Here is a 25,437-nt window from a genome sequence, read left to right on the forward strand (position 1 = left end):
TAGCATCATTTGGCGAGGCAAGAGAACAAGTCAAGTTGGGGAGCATGCACTGGTACAGTGCGTTGCCACACCCACTACACGACGAAACAACTCGGGATCCCAGTTTGCAACCCCCCAGGCAGACACGCGGTCCAGTCCCACCCTCCGGAAATGACCCTCTGTCGCAGCCAGGTGTTACGTGGGCAACCCCTTGGCCTGGTCCAGCCACTCGGGTCCCCAACAATGAAGATCTTACAAGCCAGATCACCCTTGGGGAAACCATTAGTGCCATAGGTGACGCTCCCTCACAATGCAGGTAATGTGCCTCATTCGGGACTCCATGAGCAACCGCTCATTCGACACAAAGTCAAAACAACAGTACCCAATGATTCTCCAAAGAGACACAGTACCAATGGAGTCCAGTCTTCCTCTTAGGTCATTGGATAGCGTCCATGTCTCGCAACCATATAGCAAGACAGGAAGCACCAGGACTCTAAAGACTTAGACCTTCGTCCTTTTGCATAGATATCGGGAGCACCACACACCCCCTTCCAGCAACCTCATGACCCCCCCATGCTCTCCCAATCTGTCTACTGACTTCATAGGAAGAGTCACCAGAGACATGAATGTCACTGCCAAGGTAAGTAAACCTCTCAACAAGGTTGACACTCTCTCCGCAAACAGACACACTGCTGATGGCTGTGTCCAAGAGGTCATTAAAGGCCTGGATCTTGGTTTTTATCCAGGACACTCGCAAGCCCAGACACTCAGACTCCTCATTCAGTCTCTCGAGCATCCCGATCAGAGCCTTCAGACCCTCGATCAGAGAAGCAAGAGAACAAACAGGTTATATACAACTTATTCATTACCCACATTCTTACTGAGGGATTTTGCTAAATGCATTATTTATGGCAAGGTTGGATGAGGGAATTAAGAATTTAGCCAAATTAAAAATTTTTAAGAGCTTTTATTTTTCTTCTTTTATTTCAAAAGATGAATTCTAAAATACAAAAACTGTACAAATTTTTATACATACATTGACCTTTGTGAACTGGAATGTTAAATCTCTCAATCATAAATCTGAGTACATTTTTTTTATATTAATCTAATTGTGGTCAGATATATTAATTTTGCAGAAGACTAATTTCAATATAAAAGCTCAAGTTAGATTGATAGTTACCAAGATATTAGATCCTAATAGACATTATGATGTTTAAGAAACTAAACAAAAAATTATGATTAACAAACATTCTTCAAATTTGGATTGTAAAGAATTAATAGCTAATAATTTTGTGTTAATTGACAATAGCTGTTGCCATAAGTTTATAATGGCAAGTATTTTTATAAAACTCTAGTGAGACCTGGAAACAAAGTATACCTAATCCTGAAATTCAGCCTTGTTACCTGCATAGACAAAAGGGATAAAATTCTGTAAATTCCCAAAAAAACAAAAAGCCCTTGCTAAACCATAACAGATGAAGATTTTATTAAATTAATTTCTACACAAATTTATGTTTTTGATCAAGACTAGTACATGCTCAGAGGTATTTGGAGAATAAATTGGAAAATGCTGAAAGTATATCTGAGGGGACACAACACATCATATGTATCACATGAAATAAACAGCAAACTCTAAAAATATCAGAAGTAATGAGATTTCTATAACTGACGCTGACCAAGAATATGCAAACTCAATTAATGATAAACTCTACGAAAAGTTATCTTTTCAAACAGAATTTATGATTGTGATCAGAAACAGAGCATTTATGAGTCACAAAACTCATACTAGAAGCATTAAAAAGTCTAGTAAAATTTTAGCATAATGCACAATAAGAAAGTGTGGAGCACAAGACTATAGTAAATCCTCATTATCCTGTTTCTGGATTTGCTTATTCGATATTACAAAAGTGTAACCCATTTCGTGATACCCATGGACTACTCTCACCAAAATCAAAGCTGTGGTCAATCTCCCCCTCTGGGGGAGTACCTAAAAGGCGGTTGAACTTGACTACAGAGGAAGTAAAAGCCATAACAAGGTTTTCACAGATGAACCTGTGGCAGGATCATCACCAAGCCTCGAGGGCAGAGAGCAGGGAGACGGTGTATCCGCCTGACCCCATCTCCCCCTGCTGGTCCTCTCCCCAACCCAATATTTTGGAACCTTACCCTATTTTTCCCATAGGATCAATGCTTCGGAATCTGTGTTTTCTGCATTTCTTGATTTTTCAGGAACATAATGTCTGCTGATAATGAAAATTGTCTATCAAAATTGGTGAAAGTAAAAGCACATAAGGAATAGTATACGTCTCTATACACAGAGTAAAAACAGACTTGCTGCAAGTTAAACTGCTCATAAAACAGATTGAAAAACCAATTAGACTTGTTAAAATCAAAGATGCTCAAAAGTGGGAACACTCCAGGTCCAAATGTCCATCCTGTGGAATTTTATGAAAAGCTGTCTATTGAACAATGCCTGCTAATGCTTGTTATGTTTGAGCAAGCTAATGAAGATACATATTCATTAAAACTCTATGCCAGGCATCAAATCGGGGTCTTTTCATATAAGAATACTCCCTTGGGACTTTCTTGACATTGTAGCCTACAGAAAAATCCTGCTAGTGAATGATTTAATTTTAATTTCTGAAATATAATGAAAATGGCAAATGTTTTAGAAGAACAGTAGAAAAATTGCTTCCTATTAGAATATCACAAGATCAAAACAGTCATCAAAGGTTTGTCTACCTTTAATAAATCCAGTTTGATGTAGTACATACCTCTTCTGTAATCAAGCTTTCTTTGATTTTGCTATATCTGAATACAGGAAATTATTTTTAATGTTATTTAATGGGGATATCCTTTTCATTCAAAAATATTCAGGTTTGGGTTTGGTCTAAATTTAATTGTTTTAATCAAATTACTATATAATACTGTAGCTCAGAAGCCTCTGTTTGTATAAGCAATATACATTGTGAGTATTTTCATATTAGAACATAAACTGGAAAGTGTCATTCTCTACTCCTAAAGCTTTTTCAATTGTTAAACTATTGTCTTTGACAACTATCAGAGGTAAAGGAGAATCTTAAGGGAGGAATAAAACAAATGTCTGTCTGTGCTGGTCACCTTAGTTCTTTTCATCGCAGATACAAACTCAATACTGCCACTTGTACTGAATCTACAGGGTGAATTTTACAGGGTTATGGAGTTCAGTGGAGTAGCAGTGTTGCATTGGCTGCTGGTGTAATAGAGTGCACATACTTGACAGTCAAAGCTACTGTTAGGATTTGTGAATACACTTAAAAATTTGTGTAAAATAATCCATTGCTTCTGACAGTAATGTTTGTTGAATACATTGAAACATGTTCAAATAATAAGCATAAAGAAGCACATAAACACAAGACTGTCAGCTATTGGCAGGATAAAAGACACCTGCATCTTCATATATCTCACCAGCCAGAATGAATGGTGATTGCCACAACATACTTTGAAAGCCTGACTGTTCAATGTCTGAAAATTAAATATTCAGTTTATACTGGACATGACTGTCCTCAGCTTACCATCACTTTCAAATTGATTGCTGTCAATCAGGATGGCAACATCAGATGACATTTTACCAACTTGCACACATCCTTCAACATATGCATGGAAGTGTACAATACTGATAAATATTTTATCTGTAAATCATTGTCTAGTACAGTTTACTGATAAGCTGTTGAAACTAAACTGAAATTGCAGAGATATGCTAAATTGAGGAGAAAGCACTCAAGATGACAAAGGAGCTTAATGTTAAAGTACATCTTGACTTTTTATTGCAAGAGGAGGCAGAGTTGATTATAAATGCCATTTTTAATAATAACTTTTTGAGCTGCCAGTAATAAGCATAATTGTGTTTTGGAAAAAAAAAAATGTGTTTAGCTATTTGCTTCTATTTTTCAGTTGTTTTCAAATACCTATACATAAGTTATCAAATACAATCCAATATTGGATTGCAAGGGTCTGAAGCAAATTCTTGCAGCAATGGACAAAGCAGGAAAATCTACCAGTCAATCAAGGAATAATTACGATTACTTTTTATTATGTGTTACTGATTATTATATTATCTTTTTCTAGTCATTTTCATTATTTATTACTAAGTAATAAATAACTAAAAATGACTTTAAATTATTTTTTGTGCAAAGCCAAGTTGTAAGAAAAGCTGTTTAAGAAATAAGAGATTATGGTTTCTGTATTTGCCGCCTTTGAAGAATTTGCAAGGTAGGACTGTATATTAGACATGGAAGAAACACCTGTAGAAGTTTACCACACTTGTCTAAGTATTTGGGATTGTCAGAATTGCCTAAAATGTTGTACCCCAAGTATAACTGTGCAGAAGTTACCCAGAAAGCACAGAGCACAAGGGCACCAGTTAATGACAGGGCAAACACGGACACACACATTATTATGCTATTGCCAACATACATCAGCCTTTTCACATTTCTGAGTGGTTAGCTTCTGCTGTCAATCATTAGTAAAACAGATAGCCTTTTGTCTCTTAAACACACAACATTCACAGAGTATTTTGGAACAGATTTTCCTACCCCCTCCACTTTGCTCTTGGAACTAAAGGCATCATCAAATTCATTCTAGCACCCTTGTATCTCTGATTTACTGCTGTTTTATGTTAGAACTGTTAGGCATCTTTTTTCCCCCACATTAAAGACATTGGAAAACAACTGCTATATTTCTGACTTGCTTTTTTTTGTTATTACAACATCACCTTTTTAAACAGTCCTTCTGGCAGTGCACTGCACCTTTGCCAGCACACAGTTTTACATACAGTCTGTTGTTTAGCCAAGTACTGATATAGCACGCATTGCCTTAAGTCCATTCATCTTTCAGCATTATTCTGATGCAAAACAGGAATAATGCCTGGGTGGGACATCACCCCAGCGTAGGTTGACCACACACACACACATATCAGGGGCCATTTTAGCATCACCAATCCACCTAATCTGCATGTCTTTGGACTATGAAACCAGACCCCCTTTAGGAAACCCATGTGAACAAGGGGATGCCATGCAAACATCATGCTGGTAGCACACTGGATTTTAACCCCAGCCTACTTTTTGCCAGGCACCAATGCTACTATTGTGCCAAAGAGCCACTCCCATTACCTGAAGTAATAAGGTATAATATTTTGCTTCAGCTCTATAGAGGAAAGGCAGATTAGTTTAGTTTCACACGTCAGTCCTTGACCACCTGCTCTCGCCTACTGCACTGGCTTCCTGCCTTGAAGTTGAGTCCAACATGCTCTATTGTCTACCTGCTGTGATTTTTTTTTATCCTTCCATTTAGACATGGAACTAACTGTAGCCTGTGCTCAATCTGCTTTACTTTATACTTTTGTTAGTTATTATTAACTTAATCATTCCCAAAAAAGAAGGTGCTTTTTACAGATTTGTAAGTTGCTCTAAATAAATGTATCACAAATAAATAATGAGGAGAAAATATGAATCTTCATTACAAATACTACTTCTTTTATGTGTGAGCTACTGTGAATAAAGATTCATAGTGCCGTAATTTATATATAAGATACATGCGCAGGGAACAGGACCCTTTACTATGGAGGAATAGTTCAGAAAAAATTCAATATTCAAAATATACATGCCTTAGGGGAGACCCAAAAATTAATGGAATTGTTATTAAATAAATAAAACAAAACTATTCTACAACTTACAGCAATTCCATTTTATTCACCATCAAAATACCCACTTTGAGACGTAATACACCTGTCCCAGCACTTCTATCATTCCTGAAAATATTTCTTGTACTCCTCATTTGTTATCATGGCTAGGGCCTGCTGTATCTTTTTTATGGGTTTCTTCCACGATAGTAAATTGTTTTCCCTTCAGTCTCAGTTTTAATTTTGGGAACAAAAAGAAGTCACAGGGAGCGAGATCTGACTAATTCGAGGGTGCAAAGCAACAACCACATTTGTTTTAGGTCAAAAAGTCTTTGATGCAGTGCATGCAGTTTCATTGTCTATGGTGCAAACTGCAGTTTTGCATGTGCCACTTCTTCGGATGTTTTTTTTTCCCCTGATGCTTTTCTGCAGACACCTCAGCATTTCAGTGTAATGTTGATGATTATCAGTCTGTTAACAGGCAAACTGTTAATTAACAAGTCTATCAATCTGTAAAAAACATGATCATCATTGTTTTGATGTTCAGTAACCTGACACTTTTTTTTGGCTTGGAGAAGGAAAAAACAAAAAAAACAACAACATGTATCGCAGAAGTCATGTCAGGAATATATACTCGATCATCTCAGCAAAATGCCTCTCAGCGAATTAACAAGACAATAAGCATATCATACCTAGTAGCATAGTCTATAACTACATGCTACTGTTGTGTTATTGACCGATTCCAAGAATTTTTGGGTTACACCATTAAGAAATGTGACAATAAATAAAAAACAAGATATTAGAGTATCAGTTACTAACTGCATCACAAAATGTTTTTGCTTAAATTATCATTTTTGCCCATCAAAGCTGAGAGGGTGGGCTCTAGTGAGAACGGTCTTTTGATTAGTGAACTTTCGGTGGAGTTGCCATAAATCTTCACCTCTAGTAGAAAAAAAGAAAGCATAGCTGTAGAATAAAAGCAAATTTGCTCAATGACTATATTTAGCTTGCTTTAGTAATACTGGGATAACATCACTTTGTAATGGTTAGTTCATTTTACCAGTAAGCGATGCTTGTAAGTTTGTATTTTTTATAAGTTAAATATGTATTAAAAGTGATATTGTTTGCCAATAAACCTGTTTATTATAACCAAGTTTTTTTTTTCTTAACAGAAATAAGGAGTGTCCAACATGTCGAAAAAAGTTGGTTTCAAAGCGATCTCTGAGGCCTGATCCAAATTTTGATGCTCTAATAAGTAAGATTTATCCAAGTCGGGATGAGTATGAGGCCCATCAAGAACGTGTCCTGGCACGTATCAGCAAACACAACAACCAGCAAGCTCTGAGTCACAGCATCGAAGAGGGCCTGAAAATACAGGCTATGAACCGGTTAGATGGATGCTTTGGTTTTTCCTTTTTATTTCCTTATATGTTTATTACAGTTTACATTTCTTCATTCACTCCCCAGTCCCATTTATGGACATTTTCTGCTACTTTGATTTAATTCACAGTAACTTTACTCTTTCCTTATTTGCATTGCACATTCCATATATAAAAAAAACCCCAAAGTCTGTCATTCAAAATATCTATATATGGTGGATACACAAATACACATCATATGTCCAAATTACATAACACATTTACCAAATATATACATTTGAATACATTTTTATGGTAATGTGTGTCAGAAAACCTGATATAAAAAAACAACGTATTAGAAATATCTGGGACAAAATGGCTGTCAAAATGTTTTTAAAAACATCTGGGACAAAATGGTTGTGAGCTGTCAAATATACTATGCATTTTGAAGCACTTTTGTGAACTAACACAACCTGGATTTATTTTGATTACTTTTTGATGAATTACTGTAATTAAGTATATCTCCATTATGTTTAATTCAAAATGCTGCACTTACAGATTAAAGAAAACCAAAGAGAAGGATCATAATAAATAATTGGATCTTAAGAACAACAGCATCAACAAAAAAAGCAGAAGAAAGAAAACTTTAAATATAAAAAGGCCAAATATCAATAAGGAAAATCTGTTCAGTGTCCACTAACTAGTGGAAGTTTACTGCAGACACAGTTGCAGTTTTTGAATGAAAGCGCAAGAGGCCCAAGAAGTTCTGCCATGGTTATGTAAAATGATACCGAATTCCTTATTTCCTTTTGTAGAGGAAAATAACACATTTGAAAACTATATGAATTCAATCTAGACAAAGCATGCTCATTTCTCCAAGGTAATCAGACAATGATGCCAGACTTCCTTTAAGTCACACATCAAGTACCAAACTACATACAAGGAGAAACACTATCATTAGAAAGCTGAGTGCATGATGGTTTTGGATATTTAATTAGGGGAACACCTCACTCTTATATCAAGCAAGCAGACGTTTACAGACAAGGAAAGTGATATGCTCCCTCCTTATTTTGTAAATCTAAATCTCAGTAGACGAGCATCACAGGAGAGTAAAAAAACAGCCTGTTTTTTGGATTTCTTGTGATGCATAATAGTTTTAAATCTTTTTAAGCTGTGAAACAACTTGTACAATATAGAGATTTTAGACGGATCATCTTTAATATTTGTGAACCACTTTATTTGTAACAAGATCATGCCATTATGGTTTTGATGAACACGGTCACTTAATCCCCTTTGTGTTTACAATAAGGTTGGAATTTGGTTTCAAACTGCTTTGACTGTTCACACCCCAGAGTAACACTGGATGCTTCTGGTACCAGACTTAAATAAATTGGGCTGGTGTTCTACAGTTCTCCAGTCATAAAAAACATCAATTGCCCCAGATCCAGCTTCATACAGGCTTTGCAACCCAGTTATGAAGGAAAAACATAGTGATTACCAAAGAAAACAAGATTCCTCTGCAGAGTAGATGATAGCAAAAATTAGACCAACAAAATATGCAAACATCTTCATAAGTTATACATACAATGTAATGTTAACAGGGCTTGTTTATATATAAACATAAGTAACAAATGCTTTTCTTACACTGCAGCATTTTATCATGTGATTGGAAAGATAAGTAAAAAATTTAAGCCAACACTATTTCAGTTGCCAAGCAAAAGGCAGCAATTGCTGAACAATCCTCACAAGTATCGACTAAGCAAATCCATTTAGTCATCCATTTTCTAAACTTGCTTGTCCAGAGTAGCATCAAGGGGAAGTTGGCTGGAGCCTATCCCAACAAGCATTTGGCATAATGAAGAAGCAGTTCCTGGAAACGGTCCAGGGCCATCGCCACTAAACACACACTCACACACACACACACGCACACACACACGTGGGGGGGATGGGGGGCAATTTTAGCATCACCTAACCTGCAGGACTTTGGACTGTGGGAGGAAATGGGAACACCCAGAGGAAATCCACACAAACACAGGCAAGTTCTACACAGGGAGCATCCATAATGTGAACCCTGGTCTCCTTGTTGAGAGAAAACAGCTAAGCAAATTCAAAAGCTTATTTTTCTTACTGCAGGAAATGAAGCTTGACTGCATATGAAAGCTAACTATCTGCACTTTCAAAGCACATGAAGCAATCAAAAGCGATCAGTTAGAGATGCAAGCTTTTGATCACATTGGGTTTCACTTATAAAATGGAGAAATTGTACTGGCCTGTGCCTAACATTATTAGAATAGCATGGATCTCTGGTTTATTCTGCAGTTAAAAGTGTAGCTTCATGAATTAAGTCTTTAGATATTCACATTTCTGTACTGTCCCAGAAATAGTTAGAAAAGATTCAATGCCTTGAAAAAGTATATGGCCCCAGCCCTTTTTCCACATAAATGATTGTCACAACCTGAGATCTTGATCATTTTGGCTGATTTACAAATAAAAATTCTCAAACACTGTTTTTCACAGTTCTTTCCAAAAGACTAAATTATAAAACTATTAAAAAAATGTAATTCCAAAAACTTAAGTGTCAATAATTTGTGCATTTTTATCCCCCGTTCAGTACATGGTTGAGCCACCTCTCACAGCTATTACAGTAAATCATCTTTAGTACTAGTGTTGTACCATATTAGCCATTATGGAGGTAATGAGAAGTCAAGGAAAATTACACCTTTTATTGTCTAACTAAAAACTTGCCTGAAGAAGGGGCCTGAGCTACCTGAAAAGCTTGCATATTGTAATCTTTCTAATCATAGTCATTGACTTCTGCCACCCATCTGGAATCGTAGTACCCTGTCTTGACAAGTGCCATTTTTGTTCAGTGACTAAGGTTAGAAGGGACATCTGACAGAGGCAGTGTGGCTGTTTCATATTTTTTCCACATTTTTATGATGAGCTCCTTTGAGTTATGAGGAATGTTTAGTGTATTGGAGGTGGTCCTGTACACTTCCCTAAATTTGTGCTTCTCTATAATTATATTTATGGCTTGTTTTAAGCTCTATTGTTTTCATTCTGGTTTGCTCTGTGGAATATTTATACTGTACTGTTTACCTCAGTGAGAAAGAAGGATATTTATCCTCCTGAATTAATTGAAAACAGGTTATCAATTTCCTTAGAAAAAGTCACCAAACTGGGTGAGCTGATAAAGTAGTGCCCTTCACCTGAGCAAAGTTTGCCTTCTATTTATAAAGGATATGAATACTTTTTAATTCTTGTTCAAAATTCTTTGTTTCTTTTGATTTGACATGGTATACGTGGATTGTAGAACAGATGGAAAAATTCTTACTTTAAAATTTACTGTATTACAACTTTAGAAGACAATAAAAATGTGAAAATAGTTTTGGGGACTGAAAATTTTTTCAAGACTGTGTATATGTCAATGTACAGTAAGGCACACTAAAGTCAACTTGATATGAAGCCTTACTGTAAGATACCGTGCAAGTATTCATGTATGCAAATAAATTGGGTCAATATGTACTGTTAGTTGGTTATATGCTCTATTCTCCAGGAACCAATTATGAACCTTTTCAATACAGTTAATAAATATTAACCCCCAACTCTCAATTGCCATCATATAAAACAGATTTTTATAGTTTTATACATTTTGTATGTAATACATAAAATACAAAAATGGTAATTAGGTAATACTAACTTTTTTTCTTCTCGGATAAATTAAATGTAACTAAGCTATCACAAGATACTATTCAAATTACTTAATAATGTCTAGGTGTATTAAAAACCTAATTTAATGTGAAAATGTCCAAAAACTGTGTACATATTGCATAATGCTTTTATGCTAATTATTTTGTGCTTTTTTTTTTCTTTTTTACAAAAATTTGCAATTTCCATGATGTGATATTGTAAGACAAAGTGCTGCATATAAGAATAAACTGATATTAAACTGCAATGGACATCCTCCAGCAAGGTTTAATGTACTGCTTAAATCTAAAAAAATTGGACGTGAGTATCAGTAGGCTTTGGGCTGTAGGAACCAAGTCACCTGAACTATTCTATAACATTTCAGTAATTATTTAACTCTCTAATGCTGATCTTTCTGATCATAAAATAGGTCATGACAATAGCAATTGACGAGAAGAATTCATAATAAATAAATTACGTAGAATTACAGTATTTGAGGGTTCTTCTAGAGCGCCTCTTTCTCTTGCACAATTATGCTCAAAAACTAATCAGCACATTGTCATTTCATAACAGGCTTAAGTTTCGAGTTTGGTATTTTTCTGTCTAGCCGTTTTAGCTCTAGACCATCCTCAAGAAACTGACACACAGACAGACACACACACCCATCATCGACATATCAATGTTTTCAGTATAAGGGAACCCTAAAACATCAAGATCCATTAAACCAGACATTGAAATTTTTGACGAATCTAAAGGTTTTGCTCCTCCCCCATAGATGATAGGTTATGGTGGGGAAGGGCATAAAGCAAAAAACAAGTTGCTAGTTATTTTAACCACATTGTTAAAAAAAAGCAAAACCTAATAAATGAAGGTTATTTGAAATGCATGTAAATTCCTTTTGCTAGTTAAGAAATATAATATTTTTGATTTAGTAAAGTGATGTAATTACTATTCTCAATGTTTTTTGTAGACTGCAGAGAGGTAAGAAGCACCAGATTGAAAATGGAAGTGGTGCAGAAGATAATGGTGACAGTTCTCACTGTAGTAATGCCTCAGTGCACAGCAACCAGGAAGCAGGACCCAGTATTAAAAGAACCAAGACTTCAGACGACTCTGGCCTTGACATGGACAACACCACAGAAAACGGAAATGGAGATATGGCACTTGATGGAGCTAGTGAAATTGAACTAGTATTTCGGCCTCATCCAACACTAATGGAGAAAGATGATACTGCACAGACCAGGTAAGAATGTTAGATTGTTTAATTTAAAGAACACTAAGGTATTTCTACTCATCTTTAAAACAAACCTAATCAGTACATAGTTTACTTGAAAGCAAAGTGGTTTTGATAGTCTGTCATTCTTTGTAAACCTGGCAAATCATTTGCATCTGGTTAGTCTTTAGAAAATAAACATAAAATGATTAACATTCAGAGAAAAAGAAAGAACAGTTTGTATAAGCAAGATTAAAATGTTTAAAAAGTTGTAAAATCTGTAAATACTTGATTGAGTGATCAGACTGACTGACAATTTGATAATCTCAGCATTAACAGTCAAATGAATCATGTTTGGAGTGATGGCTCCCAGAATATGGTCAAAAGGCAAAAGCCATTTAAATTTTTAAACACAAAGGGATGGACATATGAAGCAAGTGAAGGTACAAAACAGAATAACAAAATTATAGCTACCCATTATTTCTAAAATTGCACCTCTGTATATGCAGCATACTCGCTGTCTTTCTCACTTTCCATCTCTTTAATCCTCGCCACCCATCAGTCAAACTCTGATCAACCTGGGCATTCCAAGTACACATTCAACTACCCAGTGGTAACAAGATGTCTTTTTTCATTTGTTTATTGTCTTCCAAATATACCTAATTTATAATAAAAAAATAACAGTTCTATTCAGATACTAAACACAAAAAAACAGCACCAGCGTGAAGTACTAGATCAAACAAACAAATGGACAGAGGATTTGTAGCAATTCAGCATGTTCAGTTAGAGTTAACTAAATGATAAGTTTGTTATTCTAGTAGTCATGCAATGCATTCATTTGCACTGTGAACTTGCATTAAATAAAGATTAAGTGCATTTATACAAGTGGCTTACAGCTGTGGCCAATAAAGCAAAAGAACACATGTGAAGCAAACTTAAAACTTACAGCATACGCCTTTTGTAAAGTCCTTTCACTGGGGAGACATATGAAGCTTTACAGTCAAACCAGGTAATTTCAGGTTAGCCAGCATTGTACCAGAGTCTTCATTTAAGGATATGTTCCTGTAGTAAAAGATTTAGTGTGTGACCTTGTCTCAAGTGTTACCTTAAACATTATCTAATTATCCAGTTAACTACCTACACGTTTTGTGGTCTAGGTGGGCAGCTTTCATGACATCTTTCAAATACAGTCAATTTGGAAAATGCACATATTACATTAAGAATAAAATACTTACATATCCTGATTCATTCCAAAAAAAACAGTACTAAAGTTGATGACATGACCTGCCTTTCACTGACATTTTCTCACCTGCTTAATCCAGACTATGGTCATGGAAATTTTTTTTTGTTTTATGTTGGAGATACATTTCCTCCCTGCAGTTACGTATTATCAGCACTGCTTGTGCAACTAAAAGAATTGCCACCTTACAGTGTTTCATCCCCACCTTCATTTTTTTTTATTGCTGGAGTGCTGGATTTGCAAGATCTGTAATTTCTCCCTTAACTCGTACAAGATTTTACCCACATCTCTCAAATTTCACCCCAGATTCCAAAGACTTAATGTCAGATTGATCTGCCACTCTGAATTGTCAGTTTATGTATTTTGTGGTCCGATTATATAAAAAGAACATACTGTATATTGATGCTTGTGTAGGTGCATGTTTACATCAGTGGGTACAGAAAGTAAAGTCACCACTCCTTTTCACAATGTTTGCTTTTTGGTGCTTCAAAGATCAATAATAAAAAAAAAAATCAAACTTTTTACCAAATTTACAAATTGTACTTTGCAACATCCAAGTGAAAGAAGAAAAAAATTTCTGAAAAAAGTACAATAAATGTGTTTGATAAGAAAAAAAACCCCTCTGAGGATATGCTTAGTGGAAGCACCTTTTAAACTGAATTAAAGCCTTTGAAGTGGTTTGGATACATTTTTTACCAACATGCACGCCTAGATGGAGGAATTGTTCAAACTGAAACTGCATGATTCATTCATTGAATATGCAGTGATTCTCCTGCTGGGCATCACAACCAGTATTCAAAAAGTAACAGAAGCCTTCAGACTTGATAATTGACTTTACTTCAACCTACAGAAAAAGAGAAGGGAGAGTTGCTAGGAATGGTTCAGCTTCCACCTGCCTATTTGTCCCAGGCAAACTAGTTGCAAGTAAAATGTTCATTGAAGGTCCATGTGTATTTCATAGTAAAAAATATGAAATTAAAGTAATTACATTTCTGACTGCAGTTGTTTTGGAGAATATAACTATACAATTTTGCATGACATTTTTCTTCCTCATGAAAATGGATGTACATTTTCTAAGCATTTTTTTTTATTTTTCAAATTCAACTTGTAAGGTACATTAAGACATCTGGGAATGCCACAGTAGACCATCTTTCGAAATACTTGGCAGTCCGTCTTGCTCTTGAAGAACTGCGAAAAAATGGAGATGCTAATCCCATCAATATGGATGCTGCAAGTGAGAAACAATACACAATCTACATTCCCACTTCCAGCGGCCAATTTACGGTGAGTACAGTCTGGCATTGAATGTTTCCCTGATAGAGCTTGGCTGGTAGTGAGTAATATTGATAGTGGAAGTTCATATGATTCAGTGAGCTTTTGTTTTTAGCAGGTGACCAGTTAGTCCAAGTCCTCAAAATTTTGACATTTCTCATTATACCCAGCCATGCACAACCCATTGGTTTATTTTTTCCCCTCCTCTCATCAACTCTCATCTGGCCATATGTCAATTAGATAATCAGAACTTTATATTTTATTTATTTATTTATTTATGTTAATCACTCAGCTTAAGTTCTATTCGATTTAGAGATGCTTACAGACACTTGAGTGAGGCCACTTGAATTTGCTTCTTGGTTACTCATTGTAAGCGTAACATTGTTTGAGTTTAAATACCAAACACCTTACAGAGTGCCCAGAAGGTACTTGATGCTAACCAAATAGTTTTACTTGGAGACTTAAGTGCTCACATTGGGAAATGTGTGAAATATATCAGAGGGCTTAATAAGTAAAGAATAACCTGATGAAATAGCATTGCTAGTGGTAGATTGTTATTAAGTATTCCCATCTCAAAAAGAACCAAGTTGGTCCATATCCTCTTCCCACATAGGGCCACGACCTGTGAGTAATAAAGTGAATGGGAGTACAGGTATTAGTGTTAGAAATGAGGTTTCTTGGGTAGCAATCCAAAAGAGCACAGGCCTGTGGGTGATCACTGTCATGGAGGCATTTTAAGCACTTTAAAAAGAGACACCCCTTTTGTATCTGGTCCAGCTCTCTCAGGAGACTTGAGTATAAAATATAAGTTCATGTAAAAGAGATTGATTACCTGTCCCACCTAAAAACACTTAAGTACTTCTTATGAAAAAACTGGAACCATATACTGTGTGAATTGAATTGACATTTACCTGTTAAGCAATTTACCACCATAACCCTCACAGCATGAAGAATTATAAAAAAATGGATGTATTTTTAGTATACACTGCTCTCATAAGGAAACAACACCTAAAAAATGCCAAGAAATGCATGTTTTGCTTACATCCTCAAGGAGTTTTATCCACAGTTCAGAAATGACCAGGGGCCTCATGTATAACGCCATGCATAGAACTCACACTATAACATGGCGTAAGCACAAAAGCGGGAATGTGCGTACGCACAGAAAAATCCAGATGCAGGAATCTGTACATATGCAAACTTTCACGTTCTTCCGCTACATAAATCCCGATCAGAGTGAAAAGTAACGCACGTGCACGCGCCTTATGTCCCTCCCCAACTCCTCCCAGAATTACATCTCTTTGAATATGCAAATCAATATAAATAGCCCTTAAGCTCAGCCTTCTGTGAAAAGACAATGGGAAAAGCACGGGGGAAAATATAAGAATTTCAGCGAATACCAAATGGAGGCAAAGGAAAAACTTACTATCTGTTGGTTTAAACAGTGATATAAACAACAAAAGGAAGTTGATCAAGTGACAGAGTGTCGGAGAAACTCGAAAGCTCAAGTTCACAAAGTCGTACAGTGCCCGAAATAAAAAAAGTCACATATCAAAGTCGCCGTGAAAAGGCAAGTCGTAGCCCACCGTCTGAGTGTCATATGAAAGCTTATTAGGGTACAGACAAAAAAGCACAAAATGTCAACTTTAATCTCGAAATTTCCACTTTAATCACGTAGTTTATTTTGTCATTAAAGCAGAACATCATAAACTTCATCTTAAAATCGTTTAATTTACTAGTTTCTCAAATCCCATCGTAACTAAAGTAGCACGTTAAATGGTTTGTTCTGTATTTGATCTTCTTTGTGCTCGGTGTGTGAATCACTACCTGCTTCTTAAACGGGCTTTCTCTTTCTCCGACAGGACACATAATCCATTGCATTCGTGATATTACAGCTCTCTGAATAATTAAAATACTGAGATGTATACGTGATATCTTTTTCATGATGATAGGAATGAAAACATGTTATTAAACATGGGAACACGGTGGCACAGTGCTTGTTCATGTCTCACGCAAGAGGCTTGCTGCGCCATGTGCGACCTTCAATGAAATAATTTATTACAGAAGTACTGTCTCTTTCAAACGTACTAACCCCCAATTCCTGTCCTTACTTTTCTTTCTCCAAATACCCAATCGCCACACAATCAGCTCTGTAATAGACGTGAAGCCATCTGTAAGCTTAGAACGCCAATTCTTCAAAACTTTTAAGGAACATTGAAATATCTTCGTAGTACGATTTTAATTGTTCTATCCATCTATCCTTCCAGTATCGTGTCAGCACCAACTAGAATACAATGCAATGCAGGAACAATCCCTGAACTAGCTAGCGCTGCGGCACCATGTCCTCACATGTTTAATTATTAACAATACAGATTATTTAAATGAAGTTAAAGTTTTATCTGTATAATATAATCAACATATTTTTCTGCATTTCATCTTAAAAATGATATTGTCATCATATATAAATATGCACTTTATAAAGTGGCTCAGGTTGTGCAATATTATAACTGTAGTGCAAGTTTACAGTGAGGTAATTATACTTATAAGTACAAACACTTCTACAAGGAGCACTTGATGGACTGATTGAGTGCGTTTATAGTTCTTGGGATGAAACTTTTTCTGAACTTCGACTTGATACAGGAAAGGCTTTGAACCGTTTTGCCGTGGCTGAGGCAGCGTCTGCTTCATGCTGTATATCGATAATTCTCTTTCCAATCAGCTGCTGATGTGATTCCCCACTCAGATACAGTGATATAAATACTCCGAGTGGTGCAGTGAGAGTAATATGGATAAAGATGATCTGCTGTGGCAACCCTTAACGGGAGCAGCTGAAAGAAGAAGAAGATGCAATGAGAGTAACAATGCTAAAGCAGTTATGGTATTTGGAATACTATGGCTGTTCCCTGGACCATTATATTGCTGCAGGTTAATTACAATCAGATGCATTACACTAATAAACAATATGCAGTTAGTTTCAGTGTATTTATAAAGCCGCGTCAGGAGTGTGGATCTAAGAAAGAAAGTGTAACCACACAGGAACAGTAACACTGCTTTGACGCTGGGTGCCGCCAGTCTGCAAAACCAAGCGGAGAAATTGTGTACACCAGGGTATGAGGTACCGTGGAAATGTGCGTGGCTTTACGCCAAGTTTAGGTTTTATACATCGCGATTTGAGAGTGGAAACGTTCGTACGCAACATTTCTGTGCATACGCACCGTTTATACATGAGGCCCCAGGTCTTTGTGTCAGTATACTTTACAATGGGCTGGTTCCCACAAAATTTGTTTGCTGCTGTAAGACAAGAAGTGAATATTAACTTGGTTAAATTATTACTTTTGGCTTCGGCAAAGCTGGTAATTAAATAATTTGGTAAGGCTCCCACTTTAGTTTTCCTTATCTCTTTCCGTTGGAGGGGGTCTTCAGCCATTTGAACTGTATTAAGGTAACTGAAGCCCACTCTTTTTAAGAAACAGATATAAGAGAGAGAAGACAAGATGATGCAAGACAGATACATAACACAGAATATAATGGCTGTTTACTGGCTATTTAGAATTCTAATTTATCTTGGCAGAGATAAGCAGTTTTACGATACTAAGTCTTCAATGAAGATGTCCAATGCAAAGTGGAGTGGAGTGTTGTTGCTCCTGGCTCAAGTGGAGTACTCTGTTTGCATTGTAGTGTCTTTTCTTAAATGGTCCTTTGTTCATGGTGTGCCGTGTTACTGTCTTGCTCAGCTCACCATTAGGCTCTCTGCTATGTCCTTTGCAACTTCATCGGGGAACAGCATTAGTCTTTCGGCCACAAGCATGTAGGTGCTGAAGATCCATTCTTGAAGTAAATGGCTGTTTCTTAGTCTTCTCAAATTGGGCTCAGTCACTGGCACAGAGCTTGGTCTTAGAGTGTATTGTCTGCTTTTTTGGCTCCCCAAAGAGAAGAGAAGAGAGGGTCAGCCTTTAGCTCCCCTAAGAGAAAAAGAAAAGATGAATGTTGTCAGTTTTGTTGGAAGGTGCAACATCAAATGATTGGATAGAGGTCACTTCCAGTAGCCTTTTTTGGTCCATCACTTACAGGCAGATTCAGTTTGCAGTCACAGACCTAAGATGAATGTCCATTTAGATGCCGTTTTGTCTGAAGGAGCCTTTGCAGAGATGTCAGCTCAACTCAAATTTATACCTTTGTTATCAGATGAAGTGCAGACATGATATTGGTACAAACTACAATTCAGACATTTACTCAGGAATGCAGGTTACAGCTGGATTTCTGCATCACTGTTAAATTTGCTGTCTTAACAGGCCATGAAGAGCCTAGCAGAGCAGGGAAATGCTCACTTTGTTCTACAGTGCCTTGTTTTTATTTTTTCCTCAAACTACAGATTTATTGAATGTTCATAAAACTGAAAGAACATTTCATTACTCTGATAATTAGGTTAAATGTTAAAACAACTCCTCATAATAAAGCTGCATAGCAGAAAGTCACTCACAGCACAAGACTTCTTTAATCCTGCCTACCTCCTTTTCAGTAGGCACTGTGGTATAGTGACTAAGGCATTGGATTTTACTCCCCAAATCCTCTGGTTCAGCTTTTCTGATCCAATTCACTGTGCAGTTCTCATCAAGTCACTGTATGTGCTTCACTATGAAAGGGGACTTTATAAAAAATAAAGATTGTTTCTTTCTTCAGTAATAAAAAAGTTGCACTGGTGATGTAAATTCCTTGTGAAGTCTTTTTGAGATTTAATTTGTCCTTTTTCCTTTATTTCATTTGTTTGTGCTATAATTTTTTCTTAGTTTGTGTACTTAATTTTTGTATTGCTTATTTTAGATTCACACCTCTTTTAGCATTTACGGTTTCTGAGATTTTTAGGGTGTTTTTGCATTTTATGTTTGTATTTTGACGTTGTTTATATTTTTACATTTGTTTTGCTTGATTACATTTTTTATGTGTTGCAGTTCAGGGCTACCATAGGTTCACATTTCCTTAATTTATTTCACCTCTTTCATATGAGCAGAGGAACATTTTACAGTAAGAAACACAGATGTAAAAGACACCGGTTATTTAAATTTTCAAAAACTGATGTATTGTAATTGTGACAGCATTTTTTCCTGTACTTCTTATACCACTTTTGCTTTATATTTTATTTAAAAAAATATATTAAATGTCTATTTCCTAGTGTGAAATATACAGAATCACAGTATTATTCATTCCACGTTTATTATCCTATATTAACAGTCTGTAAGAAAATATAGTGATGTTAAAATGCAGTAATCTTAAACATCAGTTCATGATTTGAAAAACAAAAAAAAAAATAAAAGTCTGCTATAAATACACATTTGAGAAACATGTATAGATCCCAGCCTCATCCATTTACCATTATTTCATTTTATCTCTCATGGATATGGCAACGACACATTTGGCTAAGACGGTCACAACTGCTGTTCAAAACGGGTAAACGGTAATTTCTACAATGATGGATAGTCTGAATATGTGTGATTTGCTCATCTTTAAATTGTTTAGTAAAAATAATAAGAACAGATTAATTTCTACCTTACTATCCTCTCCTAGACTGAAATAACATGGTGGAGAATAAATTCTTATGCAGGTAAAATATATGTTCATTGCGAAATATCTGATTATTGCAAGGAATAACAAGATTATATGGGCAACCATTATTCTCCTGGTCAGAGTATTCTCACTGGGCCTGAATGAGTGACTAGTTCTAGCTTGTATTGTAACCAACACTACATATTACAAAATTTGGGCAAATATGCAGTACCTTATTTTTTATTCCTTGTGCCAGATAAACATTTTTTCTCCACTCTTAACATTTGAGGTTACCAGGAAATTGCCTTATTGTGAAACTTCTCAAATATTTTTTCATAAACATGTCCTTTGAAAAAGGAGCCCAATTCAGTGACATTTTAATAAATTTCCTATCTAGGAACAGAAACCTTCCAAACAAAGAACAATGTCAAATCAGATATCATAAATTGATGTGTTTAAAAAAAAAAATCTTTACAAGAAAATTTTAACTTACACAATGTCTGTACTGTTCTTTACACTCTGTAAATATGATTTTCTCGTTAATTTTGGTTGTTACATTTTTAAGGTTAACATCTTTTGGTATATTAAGGATTTCCTGATTATTATACCAATAGCTGCTTTCTTCTAACTTAAATCTAGAGTAGATTAGAAATATGTGCCAGTGGATTGTGATCACTTTATAAAAACAAAGGAACAAACAATGTCAAGGTGAAAATAAGCTGTACATCACTTTTATTAATCTTTTTGCAATCACAGCAGGATACTATTTATGTATGCACATGTACAAAACATTACCTGGCAAAGTGGCATGGTCTGAAATTTGCTCTAAAATGAGAAAAAAAAAAAACTAATTCACATTATTAAAATTATTCTTGTCTTTTCTCCACAGGTACTCAATGGTTCTTTCTCACTGGAGCTGGTCAGTGAAAAATACTGGAAGGTTAACAAACCTATGGAGCTGTACTTCGCACCAACTAAAGAGCACAAATAGAGGAAAGACATCCAAATGTGAACTGAGAACTCTCTTCTGTACCCTTACAGTGTGTCTGTTTGGATTTACCTGGTTCCAGAAAGCACTCTTTCCTGGATGAAGTGTTGCTGCTTTTTTAAATATACAAGCTTGAGGGGGTTAATTTGTATTTTGGAGCTTCACAGACATCCTTGGCAGAAATAATTTCTAAAAAGTGGGTTTCTTGCCTATAAATACATGCTGATAATCTGTACAGTTCTTAAGAGGCTTTGCTGAAAGGATTCATTTATTCTGATATTCCTCTGTTCCCCCCCACCCCACCCCCGGAACCCTGTTGTTGTTTAGACCTGCAAAACTCCCAAGAAAAGTTTTACTATGGAAATGGTGGAACATTTTTCATTTTGTCAGCTTCCTTTTAATAATACAGAATCAAAAGGACTAAAGCAGTTGTTAGCTTTTTGATGTTTTTATTGATTGTATATAATGGACTAAAGCCTCATTTGTCACTTCCTTCCGCCTATACAGTAAGAAGGCAGCTAAATGATAAGACATTTGTCAGTGTCTTACTCAAAATGTGAAAATCCCTGCTAATTGTGGAGTAGAAAAATTTCTTCTTTTGATTTTGAGAAGAATACATTCATATAGAACTATCTAATTGTTAATGATTAAAATAAAGATAGAGCTTATGATAAACATAGGTGTGTTAAGAGGGAGAGAGGATGCTCTAATATAATGTAAATGCATCTGTGGCTCCTCATTTTGTTTCTGTGGACTCACTGGGGCTGCAGGTATTCATTGCAGCCAGTTAAATAATTTTCAGCGGAATTATCATTTAATTGAATCACTTTTTTCTCCTGTCATTCCTCTCTATTATTTACTGCTAATGTACAGTATGTTTTAGATTTATGAGAATGTTTTAATGTTTTGTGAGCCAAAGCCAAGTAATATCTGACCATAATAAGTAATAGATAATAAAAAAAAAACTAAATATTTTATTCTAAGAACTCCAAAGCCTGATGCAAATGTTATCAGGGTAACTCAGCTGGGCTTGGCCTGCTTGTTTGTTTTAGACTGAAGAGCAATTAATGGCTCAGAATTATACAATACAACTAAAATTAAAAGAGGACTCCTGCATAGTAAACATACACAGACAAGTAGACAGTCTGTACTTTTGCTGATTTTGATGTGGCAGACAGAGATCAGACATGGGAAAATAAATGTCTTGTTACTTTAACAGCAAGAATTGGATTCATATTCCAGTACATTTGTTGAAGCAAAAACCAGCTGCCCTACTGGACACCCAGCAACAATATTAAAGGAATGCTTCACTCAAAAATGATATCTGTTACTTAGCCCACACTGTTTGTAGTGATGACTGAGACAAAATTTAAATCTCATGTTTTGATGGGGAATGGAGATTAAAAAAATTCAGCAAGCTTCATATGAGAATCAAAATTAACCAACAGCAAACAATATCAGAACACACATGGGAAAATTTAAAATTACTCACGACATGTGTCCAGTCATACGCTCACAACATCCCAAACTTTTTTTAAACCATTTCTGCAAAATCCTCTCATGTATGATAGTGAAGGTAACACAAAAACAAAAAGAGATTGAGCATTTGAATTGAAGACCTTCCTCCTCCATCATTCATTGGTTGTTACATTTATCATAGTGGTAGGCCTCAACGTCTTTATTTCAAATTTGTGAAGTGGCAACAATGAATTGATTTTTTTTTTGCTAAGGCATCTTGGATATGCACATATACAAGACATTTTATCACTGAGTGATAATGCTTTCACTTGCTTTCCTTTAAGTTTTAATTATACAACTCCCTCAGACCACATTTTGTAATGCTGATCAGGTAAAACACCATGGCAGCCAATGAAGGAGATGTTACTGGGCAGGAGTGCTGACCAATGAATGATGAAGGAGATGGGTCTTCAATTCCAATGCTTAATATCTTCAAGGCTCTTCACTGTTGGGGCCCAAGAGGCTTTTTCTGGAAATAGTTTATTTACCAATACTAAAAAAATGTGCATTTGAAATGTTGTGAACATATGACTGGATACTTGACTTTCAAATTAGGTAAGACAAATAAAATGATTATTTCATGGACAATTTAAATTTTGCTGTTGTTTTGCCCCATTGAATCCCACTTTATTAGACATTCTATTATCTCATTTTCTGTGAAAACAATAAGATGAAAACATTTTGTTGGCTGTACTACAAAAAATCTTAAATGTGTAACAGATACAAAGTGATTAGTACCCAGAAAAATATGATGTCAGACATGAAGTTAAAATATATATATATATATATATATATATATATATATATATATATATATATATATATATATATATATATATATATCCATCCATCCATTTTCCAACCCGCTGAATCCGAACACAGGGTCACGGGGGTCTGCTGGAGCCAATCCCAGCCAACACAGGGCACAAGGCAGGGAACCAATCCCGGGCAGGGTGCCAACCCACCGCAGGACACACACAAACACACCCACACACCAAGCACACACTAGGGCCAATTTAGAATCGCCAATCCACCTAACCAGCATGTCTTTGGACTGTGGGAGGAAACCGGAGCGCCCGGAGGAAACCCACGCAGACACGGGGAGAACATGCAAACTCCACGCAGGGTGGACCCGGGAAGCGAACCCGGGTCTCCTAACTGCGAGGCAGCAGCGCTACCACTGCGCCACCGTGCCGCCCTATATATATATATATATATATATATACATATATATATACACATACACTGGCTTTTAATTAAATACAATAGATAGGCCAACAACAGCACATAAAAACAGTTTTTGCAGGGCACTGAGCAAGTGTTGTTTAGGAGTACAAATCCCTCTCAAGCTTTTGGGTAGCCAGCTTTCCTCCCCTGACCCAAACAGCTTGCTCCACTTATTTCTATTTCCCCCTACGTGCTCCATTGCATTTTTCCTGCTGTAGATATGCCTCTTTGCCTTACTGCATGGTCATAGGTCAACCACGGCCTAGCAGTGCTGCCTCCTAATGGCCCTTACATAATTCGTAACCCTGATTCTCCGCTACACTCTTTAAATAAGCTGGACAAAGTTGAAATTGCTTTTACCAGTACCAGATCGACAAACCCCCTGTGCCTCCACTCTGAATATCCTAGCTATTTTCTGCAGGGGCAAAAATGCTGAATCAGCTAAATAAAGGAGCAACATCTTCACAAGCACTAACGCTCAATACTGGTGCACCTACATATAGGTTAACACCTAGCAGATATAGATGACGCACTCTTGATCCCTTATATATACAATCAGATATCTCCTAACTCCTCCTTTGACCACAATTTTGGTACACCGGTGATGTTTTTGGGAATACACCCATAGAGGCTTGTCACTTGCACTAGAGACTGAAGAACCCTCTGAAGATGGCTCTTTTTTTATCTGTAAGGCTTTATTTTCTCTCCATGTCATAAACTCAGTAGCATATCATCTGTCTGCAATGCTTTGGTGGTTTACCTCATGATAAAAGGTATACGTCATTTGATGTTTAACTGTATTAAAGAAACAGATGATAATCCGATTAAATTAAATTCGGTTTCGGATAGGCTTACTTTGTAGGAATGAAAGTTTTTAACTCACTACCAAAACACTGTGTACCTATTGTATCTTTAGGGAACAATATTAACAATATATGGGAAAGAAAGAAAAAAAATCTAGGGTAGGAGTGGTGCCAATTTGTCAGTACATTCTGGTTATCTAAGTACGGCGATTGTTCATGAAACAAATATATGAGGAATGTAAATAAAGTACGAGTTTTAAATATTTTATGGTTTTTACATTACCTGCTGGAAACTATTTGGAAAATGTGCCCTTTTCTTTAGATCATCTGTACAAGGTTCTTGATATGCATCAAGGTTTCCATTATACAGCTGGACTTTTTAGTGTCTAGGCGCATAGTAATTTGTTTTAAACTGCAGTCAAAGACAGCATCTTGTGCTAATTTGTAATGTGGAAGTATTAACGGACATTTTATGTACCAAATCATTATGCGACTAAGCAGTCAGATAACAGCCCAAAGAACTTAAGTGTCGTGCCACATGTGTCAGACCATTTGCGATTCAGAAATAGTGATCTGTAGTTTAACCTGGTGATTCACTCGAGAGGCAAGTCAGCCATTTTTTTTATAATCTGTAAGACATTGGTAAAGCATTTTTTTTGCTGTATTTCTTTGTATAATGCACTTTGTTATTTTTAATTCTGCAACGTATTTTGTATACTTTTTTTTGTTTATTTCTTTAAATTTTAATATAGCATCCCAATATTACAAGTGTTTGATTCTCAAGAATTCTTTTAAATAGTTTTATACTTTCAGATTAAAATACTATAGATCTAGCCTATTTAATGGTGTAGAGAGGAGGTTACTAATCATTCTCTTTGATAGGGATAACTGAGCTATGTGATGTGTTTATAACTGTATCCAAGAAGAATGGATGCAATGATCTCATAAGCCACCG

The 25,437-nt window shown here is 36.0% G+C and overlaps 1 protein-coding gene across 1 annotated transcript in view; it reads left to right on the forward strand.

Annotated features, from left to right (window-relative positions):
• rnf2 (ring finger protein 2) overlaps positions 1–22,037 on the forward strand; it is a 46,608-nt gene extending 24,571 nt beyond the window's left edge. Inside the window, exons 4-7 of the mRNA XM_028811368.2 lie at positions 6,811–7,026; positions 11,654–11,926; positions 14,249–14,420; positions 20,836–22,037. Coding sequence (XP_028667201.1) covers positions 6,811–7,026; positions 11,654–11,926; positions 14,249–14,420; positions 20,836–20,937 — 763 coding nt within the window. The 3' untranslated portion in view covers positions 20,938–22,037. The remainder of the gene's footprint in view (positions 1–6,810; positions 7,027–11,653; positions 11,927–14,248; positions 14,421–20,835) is intronic.
• The last annotated feature ends 3,400 nt before the right edge of the window (positions 22,038–25,437 follow it).

The sequence above is a fragment of the Erpetoichthys calabaricus genome, chromosome 10 (assembly GCF_900747795.2).
Source record: "Erpetoichthys calabaricus chromosome 10, fErpCal1.3, whole genome shotgun sequence".
In the NCBI taxonomy this organism is placed as follows: domain Eukaryota; kingdom Metazoa; phylum Chordata; class Cladistia; order Polypteriformes; family Polypteridae; genus Erpetoichthys; species Erpetoichthys calabaricus.